This window comes from Ursus maritimus, unplaced genomic scaffold (assembly GCF_017311325.1).
Source record: "Ursus maritimus isolate PB19 unplaced genomic scaffold, ASM1731132v1 scaffold_14, whole genome shotgun sequence".
Lineage (NCBI taxonomy): Eukaryota > Metazoa > Chordata > Mammalia > Carnivora > Ursidae > Ursus > Ursus maritimus.
The window spans coordinates 22428048-22438307 of NW_024423786.1; the positions used below are offsets into that span (position 1 = coordinate 22428048).

General features: G+C 40.9%; 2 protein-coding genes across 2 annotated transcripts in view; both read left to right on the top strand.

The window, feature by feature from the left end:
• The first annotated feature begins 1489 nt into the window (after nt 1-1489).
• On the top strand, nt 1490-1965 carry LOC103674244 (cytochrome b-c1 complex subunit 7-like). The gene has a single exon (XM_040628145.1). The coding sequence runs from the start codon at nt 1502-1504 to the stop codon at nt 1835-1837; it is 336 nt and encodes a 111-aa protein (XP_040484079.1). The 5' UTR covers nt 1490-1501; the 3' UTR covers nt 1838-1965.
• A 1560-nt stretch (nt 1966-3525) lies between these two features.
• LMOD3 (leiomodin 3) overlaps nt 3526-10260 on the top strand; it is a 12487-nt gene continuing 5752 nt past the window's right edge. The window contains exons 1-2 of the mRNA XM_008703130.2: nt 3526-3980; nt 6313-7731. Of these exons, the coding sequence (XP_008701352.2) occupies nt 3687-3980; nt 6313-7731 (1713 nt within the window). The 5' untranslated portion in view covers nt 3526-3686. The remainder of the gene's footprint in view (nt 3981-6312; nt 7732-10260) is intronic.

Genomic DNA, 10260 nt, shown 5'->3' on the forward strand with positions numbered 1-10260 from the left:
GTCACCAGAAGAGAATTTAAACCTGAAACTTACAAGCAACAATTCAGATCATTTTCTTGGGAGAGCTGTATATTAACATGCAAATGGTGGTGTTCTATTTTCCTCATACACAGTCCCATCTAAAAGCCTCTTGCCTTCTATAAAAGCAAGACTTTTTTCAAGCCTTTTGTTGATTGGCATGAATATAATTGTTTCTCTCATGGAAGTGGTTTATAAAATGTGTTGCATTTTATAATTGCCTTTGTTTTTCTTTAAATGTTTCTGTGGTTATCTATGAAAGATGAGACTAGTAATATTTAACACTTACTGAGGGCTTGCTCTGCGCCATGCACAATCCTACTTGATTTGTGTATCTATATATAACCTCACGTCGTTCTCTCAATAATTGCATATGGTAACTATTATTCTCGGATCCCATTTATACTATGAGGTAATTGGGCTAAGTTGTCCAATAGGACATAGTCACTAAAGAGTTCAGCTGGAACATGAATCCAGCAGACTGATGCCAGGTCTTTCTCTTTCATATTTAGATTAGTATGCCCCAAAGTATGCATTTTGGAAAGTTAATTGCACAGGATATTAATAAATTACTTTTTTGTGGAGATGGGGAGGCATGAATTAAATGAGGTTGGGGAATATCGGGTTAAATAAATCGGTTTCTTTTGTGTGAGTTCTCAGAGTGTTGAAGAACTCAGGTGCTATACAGTTCTCTAAAAGGCAAAAGCAGAACTTCACATTTCCCAAACCACCTTGAACACAAAACTCTTCTTGGTCAAGTCTCTTTAGACCACCGTCACACGAAGTCTATGAGATGATGGTTGGTAAATGAGTTATCTGCAAAGTGGTCTACCTCTCTGCCCCCTGAAGCCATGCCCCTCTGTCCCTTTTAAGGGACAGTAGGAAGACCTGACAGGCAGGAGGCCAATGCTGTGTTGTCACTAAACACGTGTGTTCTTTACTTTAAACATGAACATTCAAGTAAATTGGTAATAAATTTCTTGGGAGTCATTTAGCCATATCTGTGAAAAGCTTCTCAACCTTGGGGTGTTCAAAATAAATAACTGGGATAGGAAGAAAACATTAGAACATCCATTTAAAACTTCTCACATTTGATTTTTCTGCCTATGTTTTGTTATATAGCTGTATGTGTGTGTGTGTGTGTATAACAAAACATATGCCAAAAATTAACATTTATGATTATGAATATTATACACTTAAGAATATTTGATCATGTGTATTATAAATATCTATAAGTGATATATTAGAATAGTTATATATGTAACCTGCAAATAATTCAATATATATCTGTATTGGGGATGATTTGCAAAAATATTGAGCAGATCACTTAGGCATATGAAAAGCCTTCCCTTTCTTCATAATCTTGGACCCAGCAATTGCACTTCTTAGAATGTATTCACCTTACCCTAAGGAAATAACCTTACACATGTATAATTATTACTATAGGGGATGTTTATTAAAGAACTCCTTGTGCGGGGTCAAAATGGCGAGCAGGCCTAGCGTTGCAGCATCAGGCCGGTGGCTGGAGGGTATTCGAAAATGGTATTACAATGCTGCAGGGTTCAATAAACTGGGGTTGATGCGAGATGATACAGTACATGAGAATGATGATGTGAAAGAATCCATAAGAAGGCTTCCTGAGAACCTTTATAACGAGAGGATGTTTCGCATTAAGAGGGCACTGGACCTGACCATGAGGCATCAGATCTTGCCTAAAGAGCAGTGGACAAAATATGAGGAGGATAAATTCTACCTTGAACCATATCTGAAAGAAGTTATTCGGGAAAGAAAAGAGAGAGAAGAATGGGCAAAGAAATAATCATGAAGTTGAAATTTGTGGTTGCAGGTGCCCTCAAACTTTTTAAGTTGAGTAAACCTGAAATGTACAATTCAGAACTATCTGAGCTGCAAATGTACTACTTTAAATAAATGTCTGTTGTGATTATTGTTAAAAAAAAAAAAAAAGAACTCCTCGTGCGTGTGAGAATTGAAAACAGTCCAAATCTTCAACAATTGGGGATTGCTTACATAAATTATGGTATATTCATATAAGGAGTCTTAACAGAGAGCTATTAAACATTATGTAATAGTAGTAAAAATGCTATGGAAAAATCCTGATTTTGTAAGCCAAAAAAAAAAAAAAAAACAGATGACAAAAGAATATTTAGTTCATATGCCTGGAAGAATGGACTGGAATAATGAACCAAAATATTAATAGTGGTAGCTCTTAATGGTGACATAAGGGGGAAATTTTATTTTCTTTATACTTCCCTGTGTTATCTTAATTTTTGTACAATAAGTGTACAAATAAGCATTGAATAAGCATTGAAATGAACATTAAGTGCTTGACTAAGCATTATGTTCATGAAGTCCCAAAGCTGGCAATTATGAAAGGGTATACAGTAATAAGATCTTTCCTAGCCCGATTTCCCAGACAAGCTGCTCCTCTCTCCAAAAGTACTGAGGGTAATGGTTTTTTGTATATCTTTCCAAGGATCTGTTATGTTGATAAAATCTGTGTATATATGCCTATATTCTTTTACCCCTTATCGTACAGATAACAGCATATAATACATACTGTTCTTTTTTTTTATTTAATGATTTTTTATTATGTTAGTCACCATACAGTACATACTGTTCTATATGGTTCTGTTGAATAATTCTGTGCACCTGTCATTTCACCCCTATCTACAGTATATCTGTAGGATACATTCCCAAAAGAGGAATTGCTGGGTCAAAAAAATGTGCATTTGTCATTTAGACAAATACTGTCCTCTGAGAGTATTAAAAAAAAAAATACCCTCTCGTGGTTTCTTCCAGCACTTCACCAGTTTGGGGTTTGTTCCATTTCATTTGTGATCCACTTCAATTTATCCTAGCTTAATGGATACTTAGTAAGAGAAACAAATTATTTAAAATATTAAACTCCTCGCTTATAGTGGAAATTCAAGCGCTGGTTTTCCCCATCTGTTAGATCACAGGATCTCGATGAAGATAAGGACATCTTGCAAAGGTTCAGCTTACGCAGGGAATGAGTAACATAGCCAGACTTCTGCTCTGCTGTGTGCCGGTTTGCTTCCAGTGTCACACTGGAGGGAAGAGGGAAGCCCTGAGAGCTTCAGTTTCACCCGCAAGTGAAGTTTTCCCTTCAGAACTCCAGTCGCTGGGTCGATCTTCTTTCCAAAATCTTGTAAGTTGCTTTAGTGATCTAAATAAAAAGAAGCGGTCTCCCCTGTAGTGCTGGGCTGTGTGGGTATGGGCTGCATGCACTCGGGTACGACAGTATAGAGGAAGAGCACTGATTTTATTCCCGTAGAGGTTCTCTAGACCTGTTACTCACTGGCAGACCTCAGCAGCTGCGCTGAAATGTCAGATGGATTTGCACAGCTGACTCAAGTTGCCAAAATGAGAGCAGCACAGTGCTTTCATAAACTGACCCTATCCAGCCAAACCCTGCTTAATATAGATACGGCGTGAGCTTAGCTGCAGTCCCCCCTAGCTGCTCAGCACACGCCACTGGGATCCTCAGGGGGGAAAATCTCTTTAAGTACTGTGAGCCTGGAATGCTTTTTCACTGGGGGAATTCCTTGAGAGTTTTTGATTATTCTGGGAGTCTTTGATTATTTCTCCTTTTCTAGTAACAGAGAAAACTATAGGAAAAAACAATCATGTCAGAACACAGCAGGAATTCAGATCAAGAAGAACTCTTTGATGAGGAGATTGATGAAGATGCAATCTTGGCCAACTTGTCCCCTGAAGAGCTGAGAAAACTGCAGTCGGAAATGGAAGTGATGGCCCCTGACCCCAGGCTTCCTGTAGGAATGATTCAGAAGGATCAGACGGACAAGCCGCCCACGGGAAACTTTGACCATAAGTCTCTTATGGATTACATGTATTGGCAAAAGGCATCCAGACGCATGCTGGAAGACGAACGTGTCCCTGTCACCTTTGTGCCGTCCCAGGTAATCAGGGATTTGTATACAGCAGAGAAACGGCTGCCTGGGCCCCAGCGACAGGTGTCCATGGGGCAACTGTCATTTCTCAAGACTTCGTGTTTGGCCTTGTTTTGTTGCCACTGCTAGATTAAATCATAGCATTTAATCTGGTGCCGGATTGGAACTTCCTGAAACACTTACATGGTATAACTGGGAAGGAAAAGTGGTAGTTTTCTTGTAAATATCTCTCTTAAAAAAAAAAAAATGGCTGTGGGGCTCACTGTATGGGAAAGCCTGATTCTACAGACGTGGTACTTAATGCATTAACTCATAAACTATTACCATTTGTCCTTAACTCCTTTTTTGAAGGCTTTTAAGGCTGCTCTGAAAAGCTGATGAAAGCTCTGTCCCCCTCCTTCTGCTTATACATTCATTGGCAGTATTTCACGTACAACTGCAAGGGCGTCCGAGCCCTTCTCAAGTCCTGCCACATAACCTGCAGTTCAACCAAGTTAAAACCAAAAAAAATTCCATATTAACACAGTTTATATGGTATCAGTAATACATTTAGAAATTGACAGCTATTAAACAGTTGTAAAAGTTCTTTCTGAAATATATTTCTTATACGAACACTAGAATTGTGGTTGAATCTATGAATCTATTGTATATCAGCATACTTTTTCTTGATGTTCCACTTAAAAATGACACAGCCAAAGAAGACCAAGATCCCCGCAGGTAAAGACTCTTTTACTTATGCCTGCGGATACAGGTATGTCTTGTCACATTGCTATCACGGGGGCTGTAATTAAGGAAACTTATAAACTGGTCTAAATGTGTACTAAACTTAAGAAATTGCTAGTTTGGTCAGGTTGGAGTTTAAGGTACAATCTGCGGATATTTGGAGTGAATATATTATACAGTTGGAGTAAAACCCAATTCTATCTGAATGCAAATTCCAGAAAAAGAAAAGTGGGTACTTTGAACACTTTGTCGTCCCTTGGTATAATTTAAACAACTTGATGGTTGGCTCCCCCTGCTGGGACAGATGAAAAATGCAGAGGGGAAGGCTTTAAGGTGGTTAGGATGACTGCTGTCAACCGTCACTTCCAACCTACATATGTTGTAAGCAAGAAGATCAGGTTCTTGCTTGAAAATGCTACGCCAGCTTTTGAAATGACACCTGTGAGGTACACATGCGGTATAGGAAAGCACACTAACTGACAGGCAAGAATCTAATAAACATCATTGTTTAGAGACTGCCGATTTCCTTTCTAGACTAGGCAATTGTTTCTAAATATCTGTATAATCCCGCCCTCTTTTGTAGCTGGCACTGCCCCCTAGACACTTTGTTTCAAAAGAAACTGGACTCATGATCCTGTTCTTGGGGCAGTCAGAGCTGTTGTCATAGAGCCAAGGAGACAAAAAATCCAAGTCTAGGTCTTTATTATATTTCAGAGTATCAAAGTGCTCTCATTTTCCCCATAATATGTTACATTTCCAGGGAAAGTTGACATACACATTGTACTAGATTATCAGGTATGCTGGGAATGTAAATTTTGTTTAGGGCAATAAGTAAATTGTGTAACCCAGAAGTATCGAACACAAAAATGCCTATTTGGCTATATGTAAAACAAAGACTTCAGTGTACTGATAGATAACTCCATAAGGTTTTCAAAGCAAATAATTTTTGGACCACTTCTAGAATTGAACACCATTTTAAAAAACAATACAGAATCCAAAAACAAAATTAGGTTTCATTTTACCATATGGAATGAGATAAACACAACCAAAAAAATGTGTGTTTGTAAGTATCTGTAGTATGACTATAAAAGTTCACCTTTATTTAGATTATATTTGCTTACAAAACTAATATGTGTATTTTGTTCTTAGAAAACACTCAAACACTTTAGAATTACATAATGTAAAAACAAAATCCCCCAAAATGCATCCTTTCTCCAGTTATGTTTTTTTTTTAAGATTTTATTTTTAAAGTAATCTCTACACCCAAAGTGGGGCTTGAACTCACAACCCTGAGATCAGGAGTCACATGCTGCACTGACTGAGCCCGCCAGGTCCCGCTCCCTTCCCAGTTATACCTTAATGGTTTCCTCTCTTCCTAAGAGAGAACTACTAATCGGGTAAACGTCATAACAGACTTGTTTTTCCTGTACATTTATAAGCTCTTATATGTTGTATATGTGTTTTTATATATTTATATGCATACACACACAAATGGAATACTATACACACCATTTATTTGCTTTACTTCCTAGTAAATCTCTTATTTCCGGTAGCAACTGCTCTGTTTCCTGTTTCTCCATTGCCACGTGTCCTAACCCTCATAAACCTCTTCTTTTAGGTGGGCCCTCAAGAGCAGCATGAAGAAGTAGGCAAAAGTAACAAAAGTGTGTCCCAGTATTTAAAAGAAAAGCTCAACAATGAAATAGCTGCAAATAGAAGAGAATCAAAGGGCAGCAACAATGTCCAGAAAACCGACGATGCTGATGGTGAAGAAGATGAAGAAGACGAGGATGATGAGGACGAGGATGACGAGGACGAAGATGATGAGGATGAAGATGACGAGGATGAAGATGAGGAAGGAGAAGACGACAGCGAAGAGAGCGTGGAGAAGCCACAAAGAGGAGTGCAAGGCGGGGTAAAGGAGCAGATCAGAAACGGTGAGAGCAGCTGCCCACAAGTAGCTAAGAAGCCATGTGGAGAACAGAAAGACAGACCAGAGGCCCAAGGAAAAAGTGAGAAAAAAATATCAAAATTAGATTCCAAGAAGTTAGCCCTAGATACGAGTTTTCTAAAGGTAAGTGCAAGGCCTTCGGGAAACCAAACAGACCTGGACGGGAGCTTAAGGCGCGTTAGACAGAATGACCCTGACATGAAGGAGCTCAACCTGAACAACATTGAAAACATCCCCAAGGAGATGTTACTGGACTTTGTCAACGCAATGAAGAAAAACAAACACGTCAAAACCTTCAGTTTAGCCAACGTGGGCGCGGATGAGAACATGGCGTTCGCCTTGGCCAACATGCTGCGGGAAAATAGGAGCATTACCACTCTCAACATCGAGTCCAATTTCATCACAGGTAAAGGAATCGTGGCCATCATGAGGTGCCTCCAGTTCAACGAGACGCTCACCGAACTTCGGTTTCACAATCAAAGACACATGCTGGGCCACCATGCCGAAATGGAAATATCCAGGCTGCTAAAGGCGAACACCACTCTCCTGAAGATGGGCTACCATTTTGAGCTCCCAGGTCCCAGAATGGTGGTAACCAATCTGCTCACCAGGAATCAGGACAAGCAAAGGCAGAAAAGACAAGAGGAACAAAAGCAGCAGCAGCTCAAGGAGCAGAGGAAGTTGATCGCCATGTTGGAGAACGGGTTGGGGCTGCCACCTGGAATGTGGGAGAGGTTGGGAGGACCCATGCCCGACCCCAGGATGCAGGAGTTCCTCCAGCCTCCTCTTCAGCCTCCCAACCCCCAAGCGGCCCCCTTCGGTCGACAGAATGAAATGAAGCAGCCGTCACAGCCTCCGAAGTACCAGACGGACCCTGACTCCTTCCGAGTGGTGAAGCTGAAGAGGATCCAACGCAAATCTCGGATGCCCGAGGCCAGAGAACCACCGGAGAAGACCAACCTCAAAGATGTCATCAGAACGCTCAAACCGGTGCCGAGAAATAGGCCACCCCCGCTGGTGGAAATGACTCCCAGAGATCAGCTCTTGAATGACATTCGTCACAGCAACGTCGCCTATCTTAAGCCCGTAAGTAGAGGGATGGAGAAATGGTGAACAAGCCCCAGTCGGTGTGGCCCACCTCTACCCCCTGCTCGTTTTAACACAAGGGGAGTCTCACTGGTGGTGACTAACTGCAGGAAGCCCATCAGCGTTACCAGGGGACCGAAATTCCTAGTTATCCCCTAGGACATGCATCCATCTAGACAGCTTTTAACAATAATAGTCACAGCTAATGTTTATTAAGCACTTACTATAGGCCAGATGCATTGTATGAATTAACTCATCATCTTAACAACCCTAGGAGGTAAGTACTATTCGCCCCATTTTATAAAAGAGAAACTGAGGCTTAGGGAAGTGCAATACCATGTATGGGAGATAGAGCTAGAAAGTGGTAGAGTTGACACTGAAATTCAGCTCCGGGTCCAGGGTCAAGCGTTTATTCACCGCGGCTGCAGAGCTGACCTCCAGAGATCTCGAGGAACCTCCTACAGGAATAAGTAAGGGCGAAGCCTAAATTAGGCCCATCGTTTGGAAATAACTGAGTGCTTCCAAAATGTTTAAAAATAGTTGGTTCTTTTTTAGTAGATGAAGAGAGACTACCTGTAATTGCATTTATATACTCTTTACTTTCTAGGTGGCCAGACAAATGGTAAACTTCAGGTTAGCAACACCATGAATTAATGGAGTTTTGACTATTATTTCACTTTTAATGTTCACAGTGATTCATGATTAACTGCTGCTGATACGTGAAAATATGTTATTCCTTGCAGGTGAAGTTGAAGAAATAGGTTGGGTGTTTTGTTTTTTGTTTTTTTTTTTTGTCATTACTATGATAGCATTTATGGAATCTGAAAGGTGTGAGTCCAAAGGTCACAGGTAGTTGATAATGAACTGTATTGTTTTAATACAGTTATTTTACCTAGTGTAAAATTTAGCCAAAATAGTCCATCTATTATTTCACCATAGGCAGTCACAATTTCTTCAAGATGTGTTATACAGATGTATGTCCCTTATTTCCATCTCCTGGTAATGCAGAATTGACAGCATTCCCTTCTTCTAAATCAAAGATGACTTTCCACTGTGTTGTAGAGGGATTCTAATTCTTCCTAGGGTAGAAGCCAGGGTGAGAACACTAGAGGTCCCCTGAGGTCAGGCGAGAGTTCTTTGCCTGCCCTTGGGTACTGCATCAAGACTTTCTGCACCTGCTCTTCTCCAGGCAGCCAGACCCCTGTAGGGGGGTGGATTGGGGTGTTGATTTGAGAGAAACTAGCTCTGTCACTCTGTAACCAGTCATTGGTAAAGTACATCCAAGCTGCCTGGGAGGCTGTACCATCAGAAAATAACAGTCTGAAAAGACTGAAGAGGAGTTTTTTTGTTTTTTTTTTTAATCTATTTTTTAGAGGGGGGGGCAGAGGGAGAAGGAGAGAGAGAATCTTAAGTAGGCTCCATGCCCAGTGCAGAGCCCGATGTTGGGCTCGATCTCATGATCCTGAGATCATAAGTCAGACATGTGGGACGCCTGGGTGAATCAAGAGTCAGACACATGGGGCGCCTGGGTGGCTCAGTCTGTTAAGCGTCTGCCTTTGGCTCAGGTCATGATCCCAAGATCCTGGGATTGAGACCTTCATGAGGCTCCTTGTTCGCCGGGGAGCCTGCCCTGCTTCTCCCTCTCCCTCTCCTCCACCCCCATTAGTGTGCACGCTCTCGCTCTCTCTCTTTCTCTCAAATAAATAAAATCTTAAAAAAAAAAAAGAGTCGGACACTTAACTAACTGAACCACCCAGGTGCCCCAAGAGAACAAGGGAAGTCTTTTTAAAATCTACATTCGAGGTGGCCTGTGGATTCAGAGTAGAAGAAAGAATGAAGTTCAGATGATTATCTGACCCAATTCCCTTGCCTTCCGAGGGAGTGTGTTCTTCTGAGCCATCTGCTTATCCTGGAGTCTGTTTCGTTCTACCCATTCACGTATTCGTTAATGCAGCACATACGTACGTAGTGCGCCTGCGTGTCAGGTACTGTCAGAGGAGACAGGGATACAGCCGTGAATACGACAGGCACAGGCTTGACCTCACGGAGCTTACGGTCTTGGTTTTGTAATTTCCACAGTCAGGACACTCTGCCTTTTATTTTAGTCAACTGAGAACACTTCAACTTTGAGTCCAGATTCTAGGACAAAAAACATGAAAATAAATTCCATGAAGATAACTACGAAAACACAACCCCTGAAGAACTGCTACCTTTTCTATTTTCAGTTAGTTCTAAACTGCTGTCCATTTCAAGCTGTATTTTGTTTGTACTTAATGTCCACTAAGAAAAAAACAACTTCAAAGCAAACTCTGACATGATTTTTTAAATGATGGTCTCTCATATCAGCCTCTGCTTTGAAATGTCTTTTATCTGTTCCAAGGGATTGGCAATTTCTCCTGCTTTCACCTGCCTGGCCTGTGAGAGGCAACTCTTTGCATGTGCCTAAGATAGAGACTGTCACACAACTTCATCCTCGTAGTCCTATAGGGTGCTCTGCAAAAAAAAAAAAAAAAAAAAAAAAAAAAAAAA

Coding starts and splice junctions, on each gene's coding strand:
- LOC103674244 (XM_040628145.1), top strand. CDS start 1,502: ATGGCGAGCAGGCCTAGCGTTGCAGCATCAGGCCGGTGGCTGGAGGGT.